We start from the raw sequence: 27,882 nt of genomic DNA, 5'->3' as shown, positions 1-27,882 counted from the left end.
AAAAGGACACTTTGCTAAGTTAAGAATGTGGCTCCAGGTGACAATACATTCTCTACTGAGCTATGCAAGAGCAAGCAAATGTCTTTTTGCCTAGGATAGAGGCAGAAGAAACAGCAAACCAGTACAGGTTTGTCCCAAAATGTATAGCAGAATTTGTGTGATCCAATCTTTCTAATGGGGGGACTACTCCTTGTTCTGCCCTCAGAGTCTCGACAGCAAAAACTGAGGTGTGACAAGAGACAGTGCAGATGTTCCTTCAGAGAGGAAAGCCTTACTCTCTAAGCACTGGCCAGAAAGGAAAAGGAGGGATAGCTAGGCTTCTCCCCATGGAGCAAATCCAGGGCAGCACTTGACCGCATGCCTCCTGATAGGTCAGGAGAGAGTCTGGAGAGACGCAAACCTCAGTAGAACGTGGCCGCGTGTGGTTCTGACCACTCCTGTTCCTCGAGGGGAACGGAGACATCGCTGGGGAAGGAGAGGCCAGGGGAGGCCGAGCGAGCCTCAAGCTTTCCCTAAAGGCAGCAGCTCCTTCAATACTGAAATGGATACTTAGGTCTAGGCCTGCACCCAGTAAGCAAAGTCTGAGTATAATATAAAGGCTGGATGACTGGATTCATACCAGCTGTGTCTCAAATAACTGTGTCCAACGCATTGTACTTAGACACTCTGGGTACAGAAAGGTGAATAAGCAGATCCCTCACGCTCGGACCCTTAAAATCTAACGAGGAAGAAAGACAAATCACTACAATGATATCAAGGAGGGAAAGTGAAGGGTGACGAGAGAGGTAAACAACGGTGTGGTGCTGGAGCACTGGGGACGGGCTCTAGCCTGGGATTAACAAACAGGTCAGACTTCATTAGACAGACATGGAAACTGAGGAAGAAGATGCAAGTAGGGGAGCGGCATGAGGAGATGGTCAGCCGTGAAAGCTTGGAACGCACGTGTAAGGTCTTATAAGTCTGTCACGAATTTGCTGGAAAATAAAAGTGTATTCTTCCCAGGGTGCTTATACTGGCTCCTATCAGAACAGGCTAAACTTCTGCAGTCTTAGCATGTCTTACTTAAGATCTCCAGGGAATGTTTTCTCAGTTACTCTATCCACTGCTCACAGATACTGTGGCCAAACCTTGTAACCATCTCTGGGGTGTTGTGAGTCCCTGAGGGGCAGACTTGGCCACAGCGTCACAATCTCGGATATCAGACTAAGGAAGGGCGGGCCATGACACATGCCTCTCTCTCAAATAAGCTGCTGAATTACATGCCTTATCATTGCTTTAATACCAAGACACATCTGACATTTTCCACTGTTTATTGGAAGAGATGTCTTTTCTTATTTAGGAATTATGAAATACCTACAGGATTCTTAATGAAGTAACTACCACTCTTATCATGTGGGAAAAGAGAAACAAAAATATTTTTCCATCACTTCAGACTGGGTATAAACTGATTCAGACTTCAAGTGTTTAAAACTCCGACACTTTATACACAAGAAATTGTAATGTAATGAGATGATAGCATAGCAAATAGGGTCTTGTGAATTTCACTGTCTTATCAGTTTTATCTTGTATGCCACACGGAGTGGGAATGCCAATTGTTTTTTCTGTTCTTATAGCAAAACCATGGAACATGCTTAGAAGATCACAAGCTGCATTAGTAAAGACCTTAGTATATGAGTCGCCCGTCTCATGCCTCTTATGACAGGACAATCATGAGTGAGTGCCAGGATTCATCCCAGGAACTTGGCTTCAAAGGTACATCTAAGTTTTCATCGTTAAGAGCAGCATTTGATTGAGGATGGAAATAAATGCTTTCATGCAGGTTAAACAGGCAAAGTCTTTAAAGAGGTAACGTACTAAATCATCAGTGGATACTGCACATAAATGGTCGGACTGTATAATGGTATATGTTTCTCTTTGTAAAGAAGGCCTCATATTTCTGTAAGATTCCTCAATGTATCTCTCTAAACACATCCTTAATTTTTTGAGTTACCTTGAATGGATCTTTGTTCTTTGCAAATAAGAAAGCTCTAAGACAGTGACCCTATCTGTGCCCCTAACCACACTATTAGCAGGTTACCCCCTAATCAGGTTGATTGAGGGTTTATAGGGTGCTACCTATGAAGCGATTTGTCAACCTTTGTTTTCCCGTCCACCACCAATGTCCTTGTGCTATTACAAGTCTCTTTGTCTCTGGACTGGACTAAGGAAACAGCCTCCTAACTGGTCTCCCTCACCAGTGACACCCATTTCTTCACCACGGACATAACTAAGTGATGTTTCTAAGCTATCTGATCCTTTCAATCCGGTGATTAAAACAATATGATGCTTTTACTCTGTCGCTATATGGTCAAGTGCAAACACTTTATCGTAGGATTTATGGCGCCACCTATACTTTCCATATCATTGCTGCCACTTTGCACGAGGTACCAAAGTTATGAGCTAAGCTTTTCAAGATACCGCAGACAGCAAACCAAAACCCCCATGAGCTATCACTTTGGAACCTAAAGATGGCTTTGTCCAGGCCACCTCCTCTGGGCCAGGCTCCTTGCTCTGCCTGGCAAACTTCTGCTCAACCTTCAATTTTTCAATTCTCTTCTGATCCATGCCCCCCCCACACCCCGCATCGCTCCTTTGAACCCAAAATGGTAACAGGATAATCCAGGGTGTATAAATGCCACACCAACATAAGGAGGTAAGTGTGGCATAAAATGACGGTCTTTCACAAAGAAAATCCATGTGCCTCACAAGCTGACTGAAAGTCAACTGGCAAACCTTTAGTTATCATATGTTAGGAAGAGTGCTTACAATATGATAAAAATCTCACTAAAAAGACTGAAAGGGTCTTTTTTTATGACTTGTCGGATTGTATACACTGAAAGCATTCGTGATATTTTCAAGTATATCACTAAAAGTATTCCAAATTATCACCATTACGCTGATGTCATAAATCTTAAACTTCTTTAAACTTCTGCTTATAATAATGGAATTCCAGTACTCTGTGTTCATTTATTTAAAACACACACATACAAATACCTTTTTTTTTTTTTTTTTTTTTTTAAGGAACCAGTGGACAAAAAAAGAGAGCACAGTTTTTGCTTTATGGCCAAACTAATAAAGGGCTTTTTTGTAGACAAATTCTAGAACTTCTTAATTATATACAGCCTTATTATCTGTATCCCCAGTGTTATAAAGTACCAGAACTTCATTAGAAAAATTAAGCTGGGAAAATGAAGGCAGCACTTTGTAAATTTCCACTGGAAATTAGCCGGGAGAGGCAGAGGAATACTGGATCAAAAGAGGGTAATCATGCTTAACTGTGCCCTCGAGCACCCGCATGTGTAATGCGATTTGCACAGTAACTACCTCTCCTATTATTGCTTGTTTGGAGTATTCTGTGTTAATGGGGTTAGCTAATTCGGTATGTTAACTTAAAAAGGCTGTGCTGATTAATAAATGTTGCACACTGTGCTAGTAATTAAAATAAATGGAAGAGTTACAAATTAAAAGTTGAATTGTTAAGAACACATTCCCTGAAAATATATGATAATCCCTATTTATCATAATACAATACCAGTTCAGAAAAATATGCAAATCATAAAGGTCTAAAGTGTTTGAAAAAATCACAAAAGTCAAAAAAAGTTTGGAGGTGTGGTAAATTCTCTTACCACTATTCATTAGTGACAAGTAGAACCCAGATGTCATCTATATACATAAATCACATTTTTTCAAACGCCCTTTCTACAAACTGTTAATTGAAGATCCAGTTTCTTAACCTTGCCTACATTTTTCCTACGGTGCTTGTCTATGAAATGGTACTGATATTTAACTAGAAACAGTATTTAAAAGGTTGAAAAATGAGTAATCTTTTATTTACCAAGGCTTCTGCTGAGTTGGGCTGTGAATTTGGGGGAAGTGTAGGCAAATACCTAAGATTTGTAGCTACTCAACAATGAGTAGGAGCTCAGGAAATTGAGTTGCTACTTCTGCCATGTCACTGAATATATTGAAAGGATGTCTCTCATTTCACCTACTCTGCATAATGAAGGGTGGCAGAATATACCCCCAATAAAGCCACTTTGGTAAAGGATTATTTTGAGTTAAAGGTACTTGAAAACAACAGGTACAAGGAAAGGGATCTGAGCTCTGCTTTTTGCCCTAAAATCGGGAGCTAATACTCCCATATGACAACTGTCTTTCCTCTACTACGAGGGAAAAAACATTCTTATCACCAGATAAGGGGGAGTTGGGGCCGAGAGAAATCTGTACCAACAGACCTTATTAAATAACTTTTCTCTTCCTTTGGCCTCCCCAAATATTTTAGTTACTTTTTAACAATTGCTTCTCTTTGTTCAACCTAATATATATGTATATACATGTGTGTGTATATATATATATATATATATATATATATATATATATATAAGCATTATATATAATTATAATTATATATATAATATATATAAGCATTATATATAAACATTTTATATAAGCATTTTATATATATATAAACATTAGGGTTTGCCACTTTTGGGGTATTCATTTCCTTATGGGGGCTCCTATGTCACATAAAACTTAATCTGAATACTTTCCTCCTGTTAATCTGTTTTACAGCAATCTAATTCTCAGGCCCAGTGGAAGACCTGAACAGGGTAAAGTCTGGCCACCCTTCCAATCACTATCAAAAAATTAACACCTGTTATTTTTTGAAAAGATGTTGACACAGCTATTGAGCTGTCGGTACTCAGGTTCTCATGGAAGCCTATACCAGTTCAAAATAAAATATCCTTACAATATGATTTAATCCTAAACTTCTCTTGACAGGGAAGCTCAAGACAGTCAGATTTTCTTTACCCTAAACCTGCAGAAGAATGGTGAATCCTTAGGGATCGAAGGATTTCTCTCAAGTTTAGCTCAAGTCTATAATGAATCTAAACGCCAAAGGCTGATCTAGCAAGGTAACTCCTGGATTTGAAGAACATTTGTATTAGTTTCCTATGGCTGCTGTAACAAATCAGCACAAACTTAGTGGCTTAAAGAATAGAATTTTATTATCTTAGCATTCTGGAGGCCAGAAGTTGGAAATGGGTCTCGCTAGGCTAAAATCAAGGCTTTGGCAGAGGTGTATTCCTTTTGGGGGCTCAAAGGGAGAATCCATTTCTTTTATTTCCCCACTTTCTAGTGGCTGCCAGCATTTCTTGGTTGCGGCCTGTTCCTCCTTCTTGAAGTCCCTGTCACATGGCATCACTCCGACCTTGTATGTATTCAGATACCTTTCTGCCTCCCTCTTCCACTTTTAAGGACCCTTGTGACAAGACTGGGCCCACCCAGATAATCCAGATCACCTCCCCGTTTTTAAATCCTTCACCACATCTGCAAAGTCCTCTTTATAGGACTTTATCATCTAAGGGAACAGTCACAGGCTCCTGGACTAGGCCGTCAGCTCTGTAGGAGGACATTATTCTGGCTAGGAGAACACAGATGGACATTGGCTTCTATTGCCATGTCCTAAACCCACTGCATTTTGGATACGGTGGTAGTCAGCATAATTGTCGTCTCCAGGATTCAGCCAAGATGCTTACAGTGAATAGAAGGTATTAACTTCTAGGACCTCGGTTCCTCTCAGAAGATTTGAGTGAAGACTCTATCGCCTGATTTATGATCACCTGTTCTTTTCCATCTCTGCCATTCTGATGGGTAAATTAAACACGTACTTTGATAGCTCTGGTGCCGTTGTGGTCTTCTATTTCTGCTACCTCTTAATAATAATGACTTCTTTCCCCACTTATCTAGGCAACTTGCACTGTCCCATTTCACATCTGAAAATAGCCTTTAAAATACTCTTTGAAAAATACCCTAAAATGCTCTCTGACCACAATCTCCGATAAAGATGAAGTACAGGGTGTATAACATTCTGCCTTTTTAAAGTGAAGGAACAATATATACATATATAATTGCACATGCAAAAAGATAAATATCTGCATAAGACATACAAGACATGGTTAACAGCAGGTGCCTCTAAAAACCATGTTTTGCTGTTTCCGTTTTTTAAAAATACACAAGCCATCCTTTTTAAATTTGTTTTTTAAGTGAATTTGAGCAGATTCAGTAAAGCAGGAAGGTCGAAAATTACTTCGAGGAAGCAGAAGAAAACAGACTGTAAAGGGGAATGGAAACATCTGAGCCGCTTTAGAGCACAGTTTCCTATGGAATGTGGAAGATTTGCTAAAGAAAGGAGCCTAGATCAGATCCTGAATGGCCTGTGTCTTGCAATAAGGAAGTGACGTTTTTTCCTGGAGTTGATAAAAAGCCATTTTAAAGCATTTTGGCTAAATAAATGCTTGCTTAAATTGCTCTAGTGTTACGCTAATGCGCCGAACAGGACTGAGATTGGGCAGACCAGGCAGGCTTTGCACGGCAATTAAAAGCAGACATTGTAAGCGCCTAAATTAGAGTAGTAGACTGGAAAAGAGGGGCTGGATTTGAGATATACTTCAAAGACAGGATTTGAGGAGCAATACAGTGCTGCAAAAGGGAGAACAGGCTAACTCGCAAATCCCTCCCTTGGGCAGATGGCTGGTGCTGCAAATCACACTCAAGGCCAAAAAAACCAGGACAACGTGGGACATACTGAGTTTGGGGCCTCTGGTGGAGATGTACACAAAGCTGGCGACGGAAAAGGCAAATCTGGAATGCAGGAGTAAGGTCTTCGAGATTTAGAGACATCATTGGCATAGAGGTGGAAGTTGATGTCTTCCAAACAGAAGCGATTGGAGAGATTATGTATACAAAGAAGAAAGTACAGAAAGAAGACAGTAAAGAAAGAGTGGCATAGTGAATGCGGCCGTCACCTTAGTTCTATCGCACTACCTTTCACCAGAATTATTGCAATATTCTCCAAATGGGTTTCAGTCCCTCCAGCATATTTCTTCTTAAATACATCAGTCTCACAATCAACAAATTCATAATCTTTTTATAACATCTTCTTACTCAAAAGCATGAAATAATTCTCCATTATCTACCGATAAACCCTCAAACCGTTGGCCCTGAAGCCTCACACAATTTTTCTTTCTACTGTATTTCACATAAAACTTAGTTTCAAACAAATTGGTCTTATTATTCTGTGAACTTTTCCTACCATTACTATTTTTTTTTTCACACCATCAATCTGCTTTCATTGTTTCTCTTCCTTTCCCTATCAAAACCTAGATCATCAGAGACTAGAGCAAACTCTACAAAAAAAAACACAACAGTCATGGCACTTATGGTCTTTCACACACTCTGGACCATTTTGAATAGCTTTCCTATAGTCATTCCTCAGAATTTCATTAGGATTTCTGGTTCACTTTAAAGCTAGAAGCACAGAAGATCCATGAGACCAGAGATTGTGAATCTCCCTCCTGGCTATCTCCCTAGAGCCTAGACCTACAACAGACATGTAAACATTTACTGAATCAATACACATCCCTCCATATTTCTCACAATATCTAGCTGAGAGCTTTTCACATAAAAGGTACTCGGCAATTACTTACTAACTGCTTATGTAATATCCTGGCTTCATAAAGATATATGATTAAGGAAAATCATTTTCTTCAAGAATGCATGAGAAAATGGAATAAGTATTTTTAGGAACAAGAATAAACAAACAAAGCTTTCAAATGACTTCCAAAAAGACCCCTCTGGAATCCATACTTTATGTGTAAAATATTACTGTTCTACTTCCTATGCTTATTTAAAAGAACATGTAGAAAAAGAAAAAAGAAACAAAAAAGAAAATTAAAAAAATTATAAAAAAACATATTAAAGATTGTGATATAATAAGATGAGGTCATACCGGAGTAGGGTGGTCCCCTACTCCAATATGACTGGGGTTTTATATATATATATATATATATATATATATATATATATATATATATACACACACACACACACACACACACCAGGGGTGCCAAAAAATGTATACAAATGGACACTTTGGTCAACGTTGCTCAAGCAGTAGTTCACTGTCATCAGAAGTGTCTGGACGCTGATGGGAACCACTTTGAGCACTTTTGTCACTGCAGAAGTCAAACGGGACTTCTATTCATCTTTTGTTATTGGTATATATTGAATATTACAATTTTAATACAGTTTTCCTTTCTTAAAATGTGTACATTTTTTGGCACCCTCTGTATACACACACACACACAATCAACACTGTCATAAATGTTGACCTTATTTAAAACATCTGCATGTTGAAAAATGGTTGCTTCTGACAGGTCAAGGGTGACTTCACCTTTTTTCACAAATAAAAGAATCTCTACAATGTTAAGAAATAGAAAATAGTAGACAACTTAAGGCACCAAACGTGGTACAGCTATCTTTTTAAGCTGAGAACTCACATATTGTCATGAATGTTTTTGGTCCATTCTTGTCTTCTTAAGTCCTCTCTGGCTGCTTTTAGCTCATTGATTGGTTCTTCTGATCGCAAAGTTGGCTCCAACGGCTTGTAGCGCTGCTTCAATACTTCAGCAATGTCACGGAAGGGTCCCTGACAAGACAGAAGGAGGTAAATATTTTATTGTGGAGAAGTTTTTATCATATTATTGTTGACCAGGGCTACTGAATATCTATAAAGAATAGCAAGTTTACTAAGTTATTTTTAAGGAACAACTTGTTTTTTCCTGAATTAGAAAAATACATGACATAAGAACACACATCTTCAAGAAACGTTCACACTAATATAAGTGATTATACTAAATTCTTTTAAATGAAGCAGAATTTTCCTCACATCAGAAGAGTTTTTATGCTAGAACTGGTAAACTTGTCGTTATAGGTTGCTTAGCTTTCTAATTTTAAAAAGCATGTTTCTTCTAATATAATTTTAAAAGAATTCTCTCCTTTTTGAATAAGTAAAGATATTAAAAATGATTCGGAGCATAGCTTCCAAAGGGCATGCCTATAAACAGAAATAGGATACCAAGTGTTTTTTCATTAAAATAAAGCTTTTAGGTGAATGCCAAATATTATATTTAATTGGTGCCCCCCCAAAACATAGAAGGGCCCTATTTTTAATTATTTTAAGTGTTCTTTACTTAACATTCTAAATTTTATTGCTTAACAACTTTGATATAATAGCAACCATTTAATCACACAAATATATAGCAGAGGAAAGTCCAGAAGCTGCAACTGTGAAAAATGATTTATAACATATCCTACCTTTAAATTAGTAGTTACTTATACTAGTTATTAGAATTCACTGGCTGTGTAATTAGCATCATATAGAGAGCACAGCACACATCAGAGGTGGCTTGAGATTCTGCTGTGCCATCAATTACTATTGTTTTCTTTTTTCACCACTATTGTGCACGAGAGAAGTGATATAAAATGGACAAAGATTTCTAATCATCTTCTTATCATTAAAGATCTCTTCTTTAAATAGGTTATCACTAACAAGACACAGCTGGAGTTACTGCAAGCACTGAGTGAGGACTGTGGGCTAATAAAAAGAAATGATTCACGCCTCATTTATGTTCACTTATGTTTTACATTAATAGAAACCAATAATAGGAACCAGTTACCATAAAAGTCATGGACCGTAAATAACACAAATGGCAAATAAGTATCATCCAGTACTTTACGCAGCTGGACAGGAGGATTGCTATATTTGAAAGTAGTTAATGGATTTTTATTGGAACTTTACTTTTTAAAGATACAGAAACGTGATTCCAAGTTCATGATTAAGAAATTAAATGAGGATATATATATAAACATATATTACATATAAATTACATGTATATATACATGTATACATACACACACACATATATATACATATATACACACATACATGTATATACTTTAGAGGTTCTTAATCTTTTACTTTCAACAATTCTGTTTTAAAAATTAATATTTGATTGTTTTATCAGAGGTAAATTGCTTCTCTAGACCTTTTTTCCTCATATATACATAATGGAATGATAACTATCTCACAAAGTTGCCCTTAAGACAAGTTAAAATAATGTAGCACTTAGCATTGTACTTAGAACACAGTAAATACTCAAAAATGATACTGATGCCTTTATGATTATTTTCATTGCTATTATTATTAGTGTCAAGAGGAGTTTGAAAAAGATACTCGACAGGAGCAGCATCAAATACACGTGTATAAGCCAATGGCCAAGGTTATGACTTTGAAGGGGCCAGGATTCACCAGGAGAACTGGCCTTCTCGGCGGCCAAGCTCTGCCTTCTAACCTTTGTTGGTGTATCAGCATAACACACATCCATTTGTTGACTTGCCCCACTACTTGTTCCCCAACTCACTACCATATTTTCCCAAAAATAAGACCTAACCAGAAAAGAAGCCCTAGCACGATTTTTCAGGATGACATCCCCTGAACATAAGCCCTAATGCGTCTTTTGGAGCAAAAATTACTATAAGACACAGTCTTATTTTCGGGGAAACACGTTAGTTCCAACGAGCCTGGAAAATGAAAGAGGGGGAACCCTACTCGAGTAGCAAAATTTAGAATAAAGACAGACTCAAGTCACCCTCTGGAGGTTCACTACAATCTTTGTGGCCCCGATCCTCTTGGAATCATGTCCATCTTCTTATGTCTTTCAGTGCCTGGTCCATGTGTTTGTATCTGAGACAATCAGTGTCTTGCCTTTCAGCTCAGTAGTCCTCCTCCCTGGGACTGCCCGGGTTCTTGTTGCCGAAGCTTCTGTTAATTTTATATTTCTGTTGGTAGACTGACTGCCTGTTAGATCTCAAGGGATCACTCATATCAATCACGTCTGGAGCGATATGTGACCAGAGTTTGGACACAGCTTCAAACTTCAGATCTGCTCGTTGTACTCATTTCCAAATAGGAATCGTTAGAATGCCCAGATCATCAGGACTCAACTGGAAACTATAAATCTCCTTGGACCCCTAGCTAGTTTTCCAAAGTTCGACTTCCTTTGCCTCCAACCAAATCCTGATTATGAGTGTAATATATTTATATTCTTTTATATTCTTAATAGCCCATGACACTTTACAGTCATCTGGCATTTTAAATTTTTACTCAGAGCTTAAATAACAATGGAGTTATTTCTTAAACTTACAACAATTATCTCATGCATTTAAGAAATTCCCTCCACAAGTACAGACTGACTGTCAGAGTATAAATATTATCAGGCGGTCTATAACATATATAATCTCTTCAATGTTGTATATACCTTTTTATTATTAGGTTACATATAGGAAATGCAGTTTAGTCCACAATATTAAAAGTCCTCATATAACCCCAAGTAAAAGCACAATATTAAAAATCCCATTCTGTGAAAACAGAAAAAAGAAGGGAAGAAATTAAAAAAAAAAAAGAAGGGAAGAAAGAGACAAAGGAAGAAAGAATACAGTGGGAAGAAAGATGGATTAAGGAAGAATGGGAAGGAAGGGAGGACGAGATGGGGTGGAGGGGAGGGCGGAGGACCAGGGATAAGAAGGAAGGAATTAGGAAAAGGAAGGGAAAAAGAATAAGGGAAGAGAAAAGAAGGAAAAAAACAAGAGAGAAGGGAACAGGAAAATAAATAGTAGTAAGGAACACTATTTTGTGGTATGCTAGATAAATGTAATTGTGTGTGTGTGTGTATGTGTGTACACATATGCATATATATGTGTGTATAAGTATACACATATAAGTACACATGTATATATCTGCATAAGTATACATATATATACACATACACACATACACATACCATGTTTCCCCCAAAATAAGACCTACCCCAAAAATAAGCCCCAGTTAAGATCATCAGATGGGCACATTTAGTATGTTATGACGATGTTCCAGAAGAAGATGACATGACTGTATTTGAATAAATGTAGATGGTTGTACATGAAAAAAATAAGACATCCCCTGAAAATACACCTTAATGCATCTTTTGCAGCAAAAATTAATATAAGACCTGGTCTTATTTTTGGGGAAACACAGTATATATACACATATATATATATAAGTATACACACACACATATATATACACACACACATATATATATACACACACAATACATATACAATCTTCTATGTATACTATTTTCCACACATACATAGACATATACATATTTATATAAATATATATATATTTTCTGTACCTTCATATCATACCATTGTGATATAATAAGATATATACAGAGGGTGCCAAAAAATGTATACACATATTAAGACAGGAAAAAAGTGTATTAAAATTACACCGATGGTAACCACTTTGAGCACCTCTTGTAATTGCAGAAGTCAAATGTGACTTGTATTCATCTTTTGTTATCAGTATATATTGAGTATCACAATTTTAATACAGTTTTCCTAACTGGTTTGAATTGCTGAGCACCCATTTGGTAGCCAGAGAGCCAGGAAACTGGTTGTGGTTTTGGAAAACACCCCATCATATATACTCGTACATATATATCTTTCACATGTATTACATAAATATATATATGTTTAGATACACATAAATACATAAAGATATACATAAATATATATCTTTCATATGGATATATAATCATTTATATATTTTTTTATGTACATATATATAGTCCACATATATCTTTTATATAACTATATGTATAACATGTTTCATGTACATTCCAATTATACTAAATACATATATGCATATAAATGTACATATAAACAGAATGGTATGGGGGGAAGCCATGTGAAGTAATAAAAGTGGTTGTATTGAGAAAAGTGCATCAATAGAGATGAAGAGTGAATACAAACCATATTATAAAAGCATAAAAAAAATCAAAGCAGTGAAGCTAATGTGAAATATCAACATTATAAAACTCAAATAAGCTAATATTAAATGAGTCACGGTTCACGTTGTGAACACCAGACAGTGTGGCAGTTTGGTTTGAATGACCTCTAGAGTGTTCCCAACTCAGAAACATTTATGTACCCAAATCTTATTAATCCCGTATAATTTCACGTTTTCTATGAAGTTGCATGTAGAATTACTCTATAAATGCCATGTAGTGCCAACAGCTATCCCAGTGAATACAGCATGAAATATGGAATATTGACTATTCAACATACAATGTTATCTGACACTTAGCAACCATTGAACACTCGATACACATGCAATGGAAATAGTAGAGTTGTTTTTTCTTTATAGAATAAGTAATGCATGCATTGCTCATTTAGACGGCATATATAAAACCATTACTTGCATTAATAGAAATACTTCCTGGTATTCATGCCCTTGCATGGACTGGACTTATTCATATCTAACAAACAGAACATGGCAGAATGAGATGTCACTTGTGGCATTAGGTCATTAAAAGGCTGTGGCTTCTGTTTTGAGAGCTCTGTCTTACTCTTTCTTAGATCACTCACTCTGAGGAATGCCAGCTGCCATGTTTGAAGACATAAAAACAACCAATCATCAGAGTGACCTTCGTAATGGGTTTCCCCACCCTCTTCTTCTCTGCACAGCTGAGCTTTCCCATGAAATCACAGCCTTGGCTGACACCTTGAGTGCACCTTTCTGAGTGATCTTGAGTCAGAGGCACTCACCTAAGCTGTTCCTACAATGCTGACCCACAGAAATGGTGAGGTAAAAACTGCGTGTTAGCTTAAGCCACCAGGTTTTGGAGTAATTTATTGCACATCAAGAGATTAACAGACACAACTGTTTGCAGGGAACTAATAATTAGGAGTTTTGGGAGCTTGGCAGGGTGAACCAAAAATAAATCCACTTCTGGCTTGATACTACCTGGTGGCAGTTGTCTAGTGCAGTTTAAATGCTGATGAAAATGATGGAACTGTTGCTCTCTGGGGCTTTCCAGACGGTGACCCTCATCTCCCAACACACCCCACCCCACCTTTGGCCCTAGGAAGTCGTTTGCCAGTCCCGCTTTATTCCAATCCACAGAGAAGATACTTTTTCTCTCTGCTTGACTCTTCCATTGTTTTGAGCCCTCTCTAATTTACACTTTCTAAAGCACTCAAACTTACATTTTTTAAATCACTCAAACTTAAATTATGTTTACAATTGTATATGAAGATATGGCTCACCCGACGAGAGATTAAATATATTTGACAAAACGTAAGATTTTTCTAGAAACAACAGTTTATAACAAGCACTGCTATAACAATACTTTTACATAAAAAGCTAGATCCTAGCTCCAGACCCTATGTGGTAACTTCATCGTGAAAAATACAGTTCAATACCAAAGAAATGTTTGATTACTTCCTTGATACATATTTTAAACATACTTTATGCTTATTATTTCAAAGTAGATTCTGTAAAAAATAATTTTCCTTTCTTGGCACAACGACAAAACAACAGCAACTTAAAAAACAAACAAACAAACAAAAACCCCGCAAAGATACAATGATTGACAGAATTCTTATATAGGAGCAATGAGTACCTGACACGGTTTCCTATCAATGGGTGGCAGAAATTCGGACCGAGGAAAGGATCGAGCACTAGTACAAGCCAGCCAGCTGCTGAGCTGGACGGAGCGCGTGGGCTTGACCTGATATCTTCGGTGTGTTAAAGGCTTTGCCTTCTGTAGCCTCAGCTCCCACGGATCAGGTTCCTTTCTGAATGGTGAATTGTATATGCCTGGAATCTAAAGAAAAATAAATTAATTTTGATTTTTTTTAATCTTTAAATAAAAGGAAGATAAAGTGGAACCCTAAAATGTTTCATTTGTTTCAGGACTATTTTACACTACCACTGTAATTCTGAAACGGGAGGGGAATTTCAGATTTATCGAAGGAGATGACACAATACTCGTGCTTCGTCTTCACTCCAGACCAACAACTGCAGAATCATTCAAGGTGGAAGACTAAATATGCTACAAACGGCTGAACTATAGTTTCTATCTGCCACACAGGACCTGTTTTTTATCACTGTACTTATGAAAAAAATTTGCAGCAGGACCTTAAGTCATTTATTTTATATTCTAACCACTAACTATGCATATGTACATGTAACCATACCTGTACGTCACACATTCACTCACACAAACTCAAGTACATATGTTTGAACCAGTTTCAGGTACGAAATATGGACTCAATAAATATTTGATTGTTTGAGTGATTATTTATTACACAATGTAATTAATGGAAGCTATTTTAAGTACTTCAAAATAATAAAGTGAATACAGACACACTCAAACATATACAGTATCATTTAAAATAATGTCCTGTACTTTGTATTCATGTGGTCTGAAACTGTACTTCTGTAGTGTCACATTACCCTTGTTGTTCCATCATTGACCTTGTCACATTGCGTCAAAATAGTCAAGACTTACTTAGCACAACACCTGCTATGCAACAGAGGTTCAATATATGTATATATGACACATGCTAAATTCAAGTTCAGCAGATGTCCATTTTCTGAAAATTCAATGGTGTTTGAATATAAAATCATATTTTGATACCCTTTTAATATATACAAATGCATATTCATAAGGAAAAGTTACATTTTAAAGGACAATATGATTTGTTTGGTTGCTCTGCAGACACTCTAGACTAATGCAAAGAATGCATCTATTGAACCTGTTTTTCCTGAGAATGTGCTTTGCTCTCATGCCACCATCATAGCCACAAATATTTCTGGTTGCTACATTTACCTCCTGGAACCAGTTCCAAAGTATTATGATCAATTAGCATAGTTGTCTTTGAAAAACTATTCTAGAAAATTTTGTATTTGTAGCCCAACACTTTCAAAGAGTGTTCACCTCTACGTAATACCAGCTCAGGCTACATGCAGTTCCCTATCCCTAGCACTTCCTTAATAGCCTGGGGATAACTCTATCACAATACCTATCACATTGTTTCATTCTTATCTTTGCATGTGTCATTCTTTGCGTGTGTCAAGCACTCAAAAAACGAATGTTAAATGCTTATCTAGAATAACAACGCACCACGCGGAAAGGCACATGAAGCCTCTCTTTTCACTCGTTTTCCAAAGACACATAAATATGTTAGTAGAATGTTTGAGGTTTATTTCAAAATCCTATGACTTCTTTCAAAGAAGTTATAGATTGTATACCCTTTTATCTTTCTTTTTAAAACATTTTTATTAAATTTATTGGGGTGACATTGGTTAGTAAAATTATATAGGCTTCAAGTGTTTCAATTTGCTTTTGAGCACATTGTGATTGAGAATCAAATTACCACAGACCCACTTGAGTCATCTCCAACTACACTATGTTATAATCAAGAACCGAATTTTATTAGATAAAATAAAATTAATGTAAACATATTTACATATTTTAAAAATATTTTGAATTGGCTCTTCTTTGAAATATTTTTTCCTCTATATTTATACAAGAAAAAACTATTGGAAACATTATAGGCAATAGTTTCTACCATTTTTAATGTTACGTTAACATTCTCTCACTATACTATTAAATATAGAACAAGGTAGATACACAAACAGATAGTTAAATGATCTTAATAAAAGAAAAACAGCTTTCAGCAGATAGTAACTTTTGAGTGAATGGTAATTTTTAAGATAATTTTAGGATGCTTTTCTATGATGAGAATGTATCAACTGTAATGAGAAAAAAAACAATAAATATTATATTAAAAAGACTGTTCTGACATAAAATATAACTGAATCTACATAGTGTCTGAAAGAGATATAAGAAAAAACCATTCTGTTTAGTGATGATCTAGTTAAATGAAAGTCTGTTAGTTTATCATTTCCACAATCTTATAGATTTAAGTAGGAAAATACACAATTTAACTAGATTATAATTTATGCTTTAAAATATCTATCTACCTGAATAACTGCTACCAGCTATTAACTTTACCCGCATTAGAAATCTTCTTTGATCTTCTCCATTTGCATGCACATGTATACACAGGCTAGATGGGAAATGCAAATAGATCAGTAGACATGATAGCTTTCTTAAATTATATTTTGCAACCTATATGGAGACCTCCTCATGTGTATTCTCTTTGCAATTTAAATCAAATATAGATAGAAAATATATTTTAATTGAATTTAAAATGTATCATTTAAAATCTTCAAGGTGTCAGTATTTTAGAAATTAATTTAATACATTTGCTAACTTAATGACGGTGACCAAAGTTCAGCCTTCCCTCAGTCCCTATTTATTTAGACTGATACAATATTCATTTAATTATTATTCTTTAAGTAAATAAAACAACCTTAACTTACTACTGTCTCAATTGCTGTATTGCATAATTTGTAATCCACTTGTGAGTAATGGTCTGTTGTTGATTTTAAAAAATATTACTATGAGTCACAAAAGACAAAGTTAATCCTAAGAGACTCTGACATATTTTTCAGTTTTCACATTTTTCACAACTTAGAAGGGCTACTGCCAAGCTAGCTTTTGGGACTTCATTTTCAGCAATAATTTTCTAGAGTGACCAACACTATGGGGAAATCTGTGCTAACTGTTTAAAAAAAAAAAAAGCCTACAACTGAGTTATTTGCAGTACTGTCATGCTAACATTCAACTCAATAAGACCCAGGAAATCTCAGGAGAGGACTCTGCTAATAGCTTCTTACTGACCTCCTTGCATCAGGCCCGGCTGCTGACTGGTGGCCCAGTGGTGAATACGGCAAATGAGGTGTGAAAGCACTGATTTTTTTTAAAGGCTATGATTCTGACTCGTCAAAAGGGGGAAAAAAAAAAAGGCAATGAGTTATATAATAGATATATATTTTTCTTGAATTCCCTCCTCCAGACCCTTCATCATGGGAACTTAAGCATGACCTAGAATATTAATTATGGCAGGTTGAGCACCGAGGAAATGTACCGTTTGTTACCCAGTCACCCTTAGCGTTACATTAATAATTCGAACTATTCCATATTTCTAACAAACTATCCATTGGCTCTTTTTGTCTCAGTTTTCATTCTTACACTTAAGTGTTATATGGGAAAGCACTTTTAAAACGCAATGGATTTGAAAACAAATGGATATACTTTTTTATATTTGGAGTATCTGCTATTTTATCTCATGAAGAATGTTTTTATGGTCATTTTCCACTCATACACTGACCTTTATTTTGTAATTGCCTGGGGGAAGCCATGTTTAATTTTTTCCCCCTTCTCTTTGTTATTGAGGTTTACTTTTAAAACAAGTTTCTGTAAAATAAAAAGAATTTGAAACGGGACTATGTACACCTATAATACGCAAAGTACAACTACTAGTGTTGCAATGTCGTATTTTACCATAGGAGAATAACAATTTCTCATGATTTCAAAGTCATTGCTTATTTCAGGAATGAGGAACTATTAAGTATACAGGATAGGTGGGAAAATTCACGTTTTATTTTTGCTAATGACAATTTCACAGCAAACAGGAGTCCCCGATTGCCCCCCAAAAGGAACAATATCAAAAAGGATTTTCTTGCTCCATGATTCAGAATTTGTCAATACTGGGAGAGTCAAACAGTTTCAAAAGGAGGGCTGTCTACAAAATGCGTGAGTGTTAAGTTTTAATAAAAACTGCTTTTTAAGAAATAAGATACTAAGCAAGCCAGAAGAGCAGGAAAAGGAAAAGTGGGCCAGAGACCTGTGAATGAGACATTTGCCGGGGAGGAGACTGCTGAATCAACACTGACCAACGCACTTCGTCATAATTATCAGGACATACTAGTGCCAGGGGATTGATAAAAACCCCACTCAGCAAATAATTGCCCTGCTGTTAGGAGACAGTCAGAGTGTTAACACACTGTCACAGTCCAGCGTTTAGTAAGATATTCTACATTCAATTACTCTTGCTGAGAACTAAAAGGCAACGTGGTCATTTCTCAGAGACGGCAGTTATGCTGCCACATGCATTTCAGACAATAGTCCTGTTAACCTCAGATACAGTACCCCAGATGGAATAAGAATTCCATGGAAACATCAGGGATCCACAAAGAATATGCTTGGTGTAGAACTTAGATCTATGTAAAACAAGATTTGTTTTAAAAAACCTATTACTGATTACAAATGCTTTTTTCTGTTCTTTTAGTTAAGAAACAGAATTTTTAAATGCTCTGAGTCAAATTATATATGGGTCACATTAAATGTAGACCCCCACATGTAGCTGGCTTCTTTAGGGTAACAAATGATTTTTATAAATCATTTTGCTATCTTAATCACTATTATCACATATTAAAATATTCTCATGAAATATTGATTAAAATGAAGAAATTTAAATACGATACCATTCTCTACATAGTAATTCAATTCAATAATATTAAGCATCTACTAACTTAGAAACAGTTTGCTGGATTTAAGGTGGGTACAGAGATGAAAGAAAAGTGATTGGCCCATCATGCCCTTCTCCATGGTGGGGGGCGGGTGGGATTAAGAGAATGATTTTGTGACTGACAACATAACAAGCCTGTAATAAGTATCCTTTAATAACTGTTGTGAAAGAGGTATACACACCACAGGCTGTAATAATGGTGTATATCGTTTAGAAAACTCTGGAAAAAGTATCTGAATTTGTGCTAAAGATGAGTAGAATTTTGGCAATCAAAAAAAAAGGGGAGCGGGAGTATTCCAGGCTAAGGTTAAAATAAAGACATATTATGGGAAAACACAGGGTCACTGTTCACTGAATATTATGTTGGCCAGTTTAAACCTGAGGCTATAGTCAGAGATGAGTTTGCAAAGATAAAGTCGGTCTAAACCCTAGGAGGCTGCAAGACTGCATTTAATTCTTCATATAATGGGGATCTCTTGATTTTCACATTCTCTTTTAGCAGGTAAACTCAGGAGGAAGTCTGAAGCAGGCTCCACTGTTGCACGAAGCTCACAGAAAAACAGACTCCATAGAAACACACGCAAAAAACATACTTTGAAGAGACAGACAAGCACCAGAATTAGACTTGGATATGGCAGAGCTGTTGTAATTATCAGACCAGGTATTTAAGTCAACTATGATTAATAAGCTAAGGGATCTAATGGATAAAGTAGACAGCATGCAAGAACAGATGGTTAATGTTAGCAGAGAGATGGACATCTAAGAAGGAATTGGGAAGAAATACTGGGGATCAAAAACATTGTAACAGAAATGAGAATGCCTTTGATGGATTTATTTGTAGACTGGACATAGCTGAGGAAGGACTCTCCGAACTTGAGCATATATCAACAAAAACTTACTAAATAGAAGGGCAAAGAGAAAAAAAAAATCTGATGAAAATGGAACAGAATGTCCAAGGAGGCTGGGACAACTATCAAAGGAGACGTCATACATATAACGGGAATACCAGGAAGAGAAGGAAAAGAGAAAGGTAGAGAAGAAATATTTGCAATGATGATAACTGAGAACTTCCCCAAATTAATGTCAGATACCAAATCACAGATCCAAGAAGCTTAGGGAACAACAAGCAGGATAAGTGCAAACAAACAAATACATAAACCACAGGTACGCACATCATATTCAAACTTCAAAAAAATCAAAGATAAATCTTGTAAGTAGAGGGGATAAACACCTTACCTATGGAGGATCAAAAATAAGAATTATCGCCAACTTCTCCTCAGAACCATGCAAGCAAGATGAGCGTGAAATGGAATACACCACCCAGAGTGAACCCTAATGTAAGCTACGGACTTGGGGAGACAATGACATATGGAGCTAGAGAGTATATGGCAACATCCCCCTCAAGTTTGCTGTAAACCTAAAACTGCTTTAAAATATTCTAGTTTAAAAAAAGTTAAATGCATTTAGCGTATAACACAACAATTTCATTCCTGGGACTCTACACAAGAGAGATGAAAATACATGTCCACACCAAGACTTGCATACAGGTGGCTATAGCAGCATTATTTATAGATGCCAAAAATTGGAAACAACCCCAATGTTCATCAACAGGGTAACAGATTACTGAATATGGTAATTCATAGAATGGAACACTAGTCAACAAAAAAGAGACATGAAATGCTGATACGTGGCATAACATGGAAGAATCTCAAAAACAATATGCTAAATAAAAGAAGTTAGATGCAATAACACATACTGTATCTTTCCATTGATGTAAAATGTCCAGAAAAGGCAAATCTAGATAGAGGTATGGACTCATGGGCTATACGGGAAATTTCTGCACCTCCTCTCAATTTTGCTGTGAACCTAAAACTGCTTTAAAACAAAGTCTATCAGAGGAAAAAGTAAGTGGTGCCATCAGCCTGTTAAGCCAAAACCCTGAGCTCACCTTGATGATGAGTGCTTTTCCCTCATCCCTATGCCAAACCCACCACCAGGTTCTATTAATTCTACCTCCACAATATATCTTGACTCCATAGGCTTCTATTGATATCCACGGTCACTACCCTTGTCCAAACAACTATCATAATTTCACCAAAGTACTTCTAACTTACATTTAGTCTCTCTCCATTTGCTTTGCTTTGAACCTCTCTGATCCTCTATTAAGAAGCCAGAGAAATAAAGGTATTTTTGTTTCCTTTAAGAGACTGTCCAGTGTCTTTTCAGAGCACCTAAGAAAAATCTAACACTTTCTTAACAAAGGCCTTTTTCTCCCCTGTTCCCATCTCATTTCAGCCACTCTCCCCATCCCTCCCTAAATGCCATCCATATAGGCTTTCTTTCATATCCTCCGGACATTTCAGGCTCTTCCATGACTCAAATTCACCAAATATGTTTTTTTCCACCTGCTTATTTTATTTGTCTGACAAAGTTATGCTTATCCTTAAAAATTCACATTAAATATCGCTTCTTTAGAAAGACATTTTGTGACCCTCATACACATTGCCCTATTCTATTTTTCTTCTCAAAATCCCATTTATGTTCTTCATGGCACTAGAACCTTTAATTATACACATAAATGACTGTTTGTTTAATCTATCTCCCCACTAGAATTTAAGCTCAGTCACAACAAGAAAAGTTCTTATTTTCTTGACGTCTATGTGCTTAAGTTTGTGCTCATCACTGGCCACATGTCAGAGTCATTTTGGGATCATGAAAACACGGATGCCCAAGCTTGATCCTAGGCCAACCCAATCAAAATCTTTGCAGTGTGTGCCTGGGCACATCCATTAGTTTAGTTTTGTTCTTGAAAGGTGGGGTGCAGGCAAAGTTGAGAAACCCTGATTTCTTGTCTACCTCTGAATAGACAACCAATCCATGTGCATGTGAATAAATGAAAAAAAAAAGTCTGTAAAGGAGGCGAAAATTGCTTATTCAGAGGTAAGAAGAATGAGCAGCGGAAATAGGAGAATACCATGGACAGGGAGTATTCCATAGAAACAGAAAACACATTGATAGTAAGTTTATTTTTAATCAGAAGAATATAAGAGAATGGGGAGTTACAGAAAAGCTTGGATTTTGCACCCAGGCAGAGAAGGTAGAAAGAAAGAAGGGCATTTATGCAGGAATGTTACTCTCTGTTTTGGTGTTACTAAAATTGAGCTTCCCACAAATCACTCAGCTTGGAACTTAGGAAAGAGGTCATGGCTAGCAACTGTTGTGTTTTCAAATGAAAACAGCTGGAGGTGTGAAAATGGATGGGGTCACTGAGGAGGAGAATGTAAGGCGTACAGGAGGAAGTCTTAGGAGTCTGTATCTACAGACATACCTCGGAGACGATGTGGTTCGGTTCCAGACCACTGCAATAAAGCAAGTAGCACAATAAAGTGAGTCACACGCATTGTTTGGTTTCCCAGTGAATATAAAAGCTATGTTTATGGCATAGTGTGGTCTAACAAGGGTGCAATCTCACATTATGTCTGAAACACAACATGCATACGTAAAAAATGCTTTCTTGCTAAAAAAATATCCACTATTACCTGAACCTTCAGAGAGTTGTAATCTTTTTGCTGGTGGTTGCCACAAACCTTCAATTTGTAAAGAATGCAATATCTGTGAAGTGCAATAAAGCAAAGCACAATAAAGGGGGGTACACCTGTGGCAGAAGTAAGTGGGAGAAGAGAACCCTTGAAGGACACTCAAAGAGTACACGGCAAGGGAGGAGACAGGGCACCAGGGAGGAGACGTTTCCTGAAGGAGGCAGCTGTGTCAGGTGCTAGGGAGGAGAGAAGCATCATGGGAACAGAGAACGCACCACTGGAGTGGTAGCTAGAAGGTGACAGGTGACCTCTGCAGGAGCAGGTCTTGTTCCTGTGGCACAAGTCCTATCCTAACTCAATGATTGTGACGAAAGAAAGAGAAGTGGGGGCTGGTCGGAGTCTTCCAAAATACAGCAATATCGTAATGACTCAGAAAATCTTGGGGCGGAAACAATATCTTTATTTATTTGTTTATTTATTTATTTATTTTTTTTTCAGTCAAGATTTCCCTTTAACCACATTGCTTTTTGAAAGACTTTCTGGGAAATCGTCCCCATTACACAATTCCTTTATCTCTTTATCTGCAAATGTCAGATCACTGTCTCACTGTTCCCTGCAAGGTATCTTCTTGCTTAGGCCTGCGCCTCTCCCTGACCACAGACACCACTGCCACCGCCAATACAGTTTCGTGTATCTGTCCTCTGACTGCTACCTTGGCAATCTCTACAGATTTCGCTGTGATTCCTGCTTTTTCCATTTGAGTCACAGCCTTGATAGCTTCTAAATAAGTATAAAAGACTGAACTTCGTCTTGATATGGCCACTGTTCTGTGTAGTTCACATGCCTGGTGTTTGAGGAAAAGGATTTGTCTGGTGTGTAATGCGGAGAAGACATTTCCCAGAAACAAGAACACAAAGTGCAATGAAACAGAAACTTTAAATAACCTTGATATTATGGAACTATAAATAGCCCCACAAGGTATCAAAGTAAACAAACTACACAAGAATTATTGAGGGAGACTCAGAAGAAATGAGCAAAGACGAGGAGAGAAAGCCGAACAGAGTGTCACAAAGGCCGAAGGAGGTTTCCAGATAACAGGTGTGATGAGCAGTGTCAAATCTCCGAGAGGTCCCATGGATATCTAATCAGGAGATTCCTGGGTGACTTTGTCAAGAGTGATTTTCAGGACAGCAGGGGAAATGGACCCCTAATTCCACAGTGATTTGAAAACTCCCTATTGAGACTCCCCTAATACACAATTCCACACATTCTGAGCTGGATTATTATACATACAAACGAAGCCTGCGTGACCTAAGAAAAATAGTGAAGCATGGTTTAACGACCACCATCGCCCTAGAAACCTTCCATTATACACATTCCTTGCTCCCTCTGGAAACCCAGCCCTTTTCTCTTGCTTGGTTCTTCCACAGATATTTGATTTGAAAATGATTTCGTAGTTTGGATTTAAAAGATGAAATCCAGGACAATTAATGGCTAAAAGAAAAATACTTAGCATTACAGAAACAGGGAACTGAATGAAAATTCTCTTTTGTAAAAGAAAATGTACCAGTAGAGTGGGACATTTGTCAGACTTTATTCCCAGTGTTATATGGGGCTCTTCAAGAAACTGATTTCCCAAGAGTCTTTGAAGAAGGATTTTTTGAGCACACGGGAGGAAGGCATTTTAAGTTTTATCAAAGTACAGGACTGACTGCCTCCTGGGGGAACACTGTGCTGCCTTAATCTGGCGTCCAGATCCAAGGACCACTTCATTTTCAGATCACTAGGTTCTCACTCAGTCTTGTTCTGCAAATCTGCGGCTTCTTGTATGGAAATTATTCATTAGGCATAGGTTGGACCTGCCCCTTTGTGATAACTGAGATGAGTGATTAGGATTTTTGTGCTTTTCTGTATGTTATTCTTCAATACAAACTTTATCTTTTTAAGGTGACCTTTTGCTTTCCTATTTTGCTCTGATCTCCTTGATGCTACGGAGCCCAGAACATTCCACTATGCTTCACAACCCTGCTCTCTTTTATCACCACTCAAACTGGAAGCCCCTCCAGTGGTTAACATAATTAGGCCACAAAATAACTAGAGGGAAAGTACTTTAATCAAGAAAAGTTGGCTAATACAATATTTTGATCAAAAAAAAGGAGGTGGTCTAACATGAATAATTGTCTAGTTTAGGTTTTTTGGGTGTACTATTGGGTTGTTTCACAAGTTTTTATGTGTTTTTTAATTTTTTTGCTTTTCAAACTTTGGGGAAATAGTACTTGTTAATCCATAACTCACTTTCAGTCTATTATATCGTCACTGTGCTAATTGAACTAAGGAATAGGCACAGCAACTGAAATTTCTCCACAAGAGAAGACGGTTGGATAGAGCAACTATTTATCTATTTGCTTTTTGGTCAAATTGTTCACGCCCAAATAATTTTCTAACAAATTAATCACAGCTCCCCTTTATATTCTTCCATACTAATCCTCAACTACCCTGTTATTTTTCCCGACACTTCTGATTCCCTTGCCTCTATTCCTTTCAACCTTGCCTGTGGATCCCTGTGTCCATGCTGAACAACTTCCCAATGCCCCCAAACTTTTCGATAAATACATTCATTCTCTAGCATTTTATTATAACTGAAGCTTCCTTCACCTCTAGAACACTACTTCCCTTGTAGCCCTACTGAGCAAAGCATTGTAGTATTCCCCGTATCACAGGTGTGCATTACCTTAGTTCCCCAATGTCACTTTCAAACCAGTACTCTTTCTCCTTCTTGTAATGGGAATAATTTTTGTCCCTCAATATGGTTATCACACACAGACTCGCTGGTCATTCCCCCATAATCATGGTAGCCTTCGGCACTTAGTTCAACTGTCTTCCTTTCTGTTGCGTATTCTGGGATGATTTTCGGTGACTTCATCTATATATCCCAATGGTCTAGTGTCACAGCTCTTTGTTTCCTTCTCCACTGACCTTCACCTTTATACCCTCTACACTCACATCATCCAGAAGTGCTCTGTGTTCATAATTCAGTGATCTTAACCACCAATATCTTACCCTCTTACCACAATGTTCTCGTCAGCTCGTGTCCTTACATTCTTATTCTTCCTAACCATAAGATTCATCCCCTAAAACTAAAGCTGATGGATCCCTTGCGTTTTCCCTAATCTATTGTCTCCTTTTCGCCTTCACTTTTTTCCTTACTTATCAGAGTCATTTGGTTGATTATCTTAATTACTCATGTCCCTAACATCCACTGTTCTGCCATATCCACCCGGCCATACCCCAAACCAGAATCCATTCAACTATACAGTACAGCTTAGTGGTTAATTAATTAAATCTGAAATTCCCAACTCCACCTCTTATTACCTCTATGATCTTAGACTGCATCAGTAAACCTCACTGCATCATGGTTTTCTCTTCTGAAATAGCAGAACTATCTCAACAGGTTGATAAAGGTTGAACACAGCTAAAGCAGTTTGAGTAGTGCCTCATACAAAGTTAGAACACAATAAATGCTAACTTTTTGTAGCAGCAGTCCTTACGAACGTGGGCTCTGGAACTAGACCATCATGTACCAAGACTGACCTCAGGCTCCTTACTTAATCTCTTTGTGCCTCATCCATAAATTGGGGCTAAGAACAATGCACGTGTAGCACGGTATATGAGCATTAAAAGAGGTGATTCACGTAAAGCAGGTAGAAGAAGACTTGGCTCACAGTAAGCATTCAGGAAAATGTTGGCTGTTGTTATTATCTTATTCTGCATGCCTCAAGGCTACCGATAGCTGCTGGAATCCTCAGATAACCAGGCAGACTGGCCACACTACATACTTGTGGACTTCAAACCTAGTGGGCTCGTAGTGACACTAAACAACCCTCCCTCTCCGATTCTTCTTGGGATTATTTTAGAAGATCAATTACGAGGTCCTGAAACATTAATTACTTCAACCTCCAACCTTCCCTACAAAAGTATCCATATGTGATCCCACACTTATTTTATTCCTTCCTGACAGAGAGATTAAGGTCTCCTTCTACCTGGTTAAGCCGTATGACTTTATGCTCTTCATCATATCCTCTACCACCTTTTCTTGGCCCACAGTTATTTAGTAATTTCATCTCTTCCTGTATGCTCAAGCTTTCTCCCCCAGGCAGTTCTGTGAACGTGTACCAGTTTACCATGCTAAAAAACCTTTCTCTAGCTCTACTTCCTTGCCAAGCCTATAAATCTAATTAATGGGAGACATATTTCTGACTCCTCATGTTTTCGCTGGCCTTTCTCTTCCCTTCCTTATATAAGGAAGGAGTGAGTTCTCGATTTGGTATCTCAAAAAAGGAGCCAGTCCAGCCTGGGTTAGCCCCTTTCTTCCACATCTTGAAAGTTGGCCTGTTTAGAGGAAGTAAATATCCTATGCTCCTCTTGCTTTAAGATTCATAAGGACAGACCCGGTTTACCTGCTTAGCCTGTGACTGAGAGGTAGATTTAATTATCGAATGAAGTGGAAGTGAGCTCATTATTGCTTCAGATGTAAATTTCTAATCCAGGTTTCATTATGAATTAAACTTATAGTTTTGATCTCCATCTATCTGTCTTTTCTATTTTTTTTCTCAACTTTTTCTGAACTCAAGCAGGGAAAAGGGGGTACATGTACTGAGTTCTTCAGGACTTTATCACCTCTCTTTCCCTTCTCGGCCAACTTTTCACCCTGACTATTCCATAACAGTGCTTTAGCACATATCACATCTCACTTTTACCGTATTTTCGCATCTCAGATGGTGTGCAATATATCAATAAATATAGTTTGTTTTATCACTTGGGACCCCAAGTCAGTTATCTCACTCATATGAGTACTTATTAATTAAAAGATGCATCACTAGTTAAATCAGGACTGAGATGTCAAAGACATTTGCTTTCTCCTAGATATCTCTTCATCTCAAAGAAAATGATCACAAAATAACGTGTAACTCAGTGCTGAGTAGGATTTGTGCTGTATCAGAATTTCAGCTGATTCTGCAAAGATGGAAATATGTAAGTGATAACCGGTGCTCAGCATGACTCCTCTCTTCATGGCTCTTTTCATAACAACACAAACACACTGCCTAAGAGCTCAACCAGAAGTGTCCAT

At 37.3% G+C, this 27,882-nt stretch overlaps 1 protein-coding gene across 3 annotated transcripts in view; it reads right to left on the bottom strand.

Annotated features, from left to right (window-relative positions):
• Positions 1-27,882, bottom strand: part of SPATA17 (spermatogenesis associated 17) — a 173,148-nt gene that overhangs the window by 88,908 nt on the left and 56,358 nt on the right. For all 3 annotated transcript variants that reach the window (XM_033099356.1, XM_033099354.1, XM_033099355.1), the window contains exons 7-8: positions 14,394-14,597; positions 8,382-8,530 (exon numbers count right to left, since the gene is read on the bottom strand). In XM_033099356.1, the coding sequence (XP_032955247.1) occupies positions 8,382-8,530; positions 14,394-14,597 (353 nt within the window). The remainder of the gene's footprint in view (positions 1-8,381; positions 8,531-14,393; positions 14,598-27,882) is intronic.

This window comes from Rhinolophus ferrumequinum, chromosome 27 (assembly GCF_004115265.2).
Source record: "Rhinolophus ferrumequinum isolate MPI-CBG mRhiFer1 chromosome 27, mRhiFer1_v1.p, whole genome shotgun sequence".
In the NCBI taxonomy this organism is placed as follows: domain Eukaryota; kingdom Metazoa; phylum Chordata; class Mammalia; order Chiroptera; family Rhinolophidae; genus Rhinolophus; species Rhinolophus ferrumequinum.
Note: the sequence above shows the minus strand (reverse complement) of the source record. Positions and strands in the feature narration are given on the sequence as shown.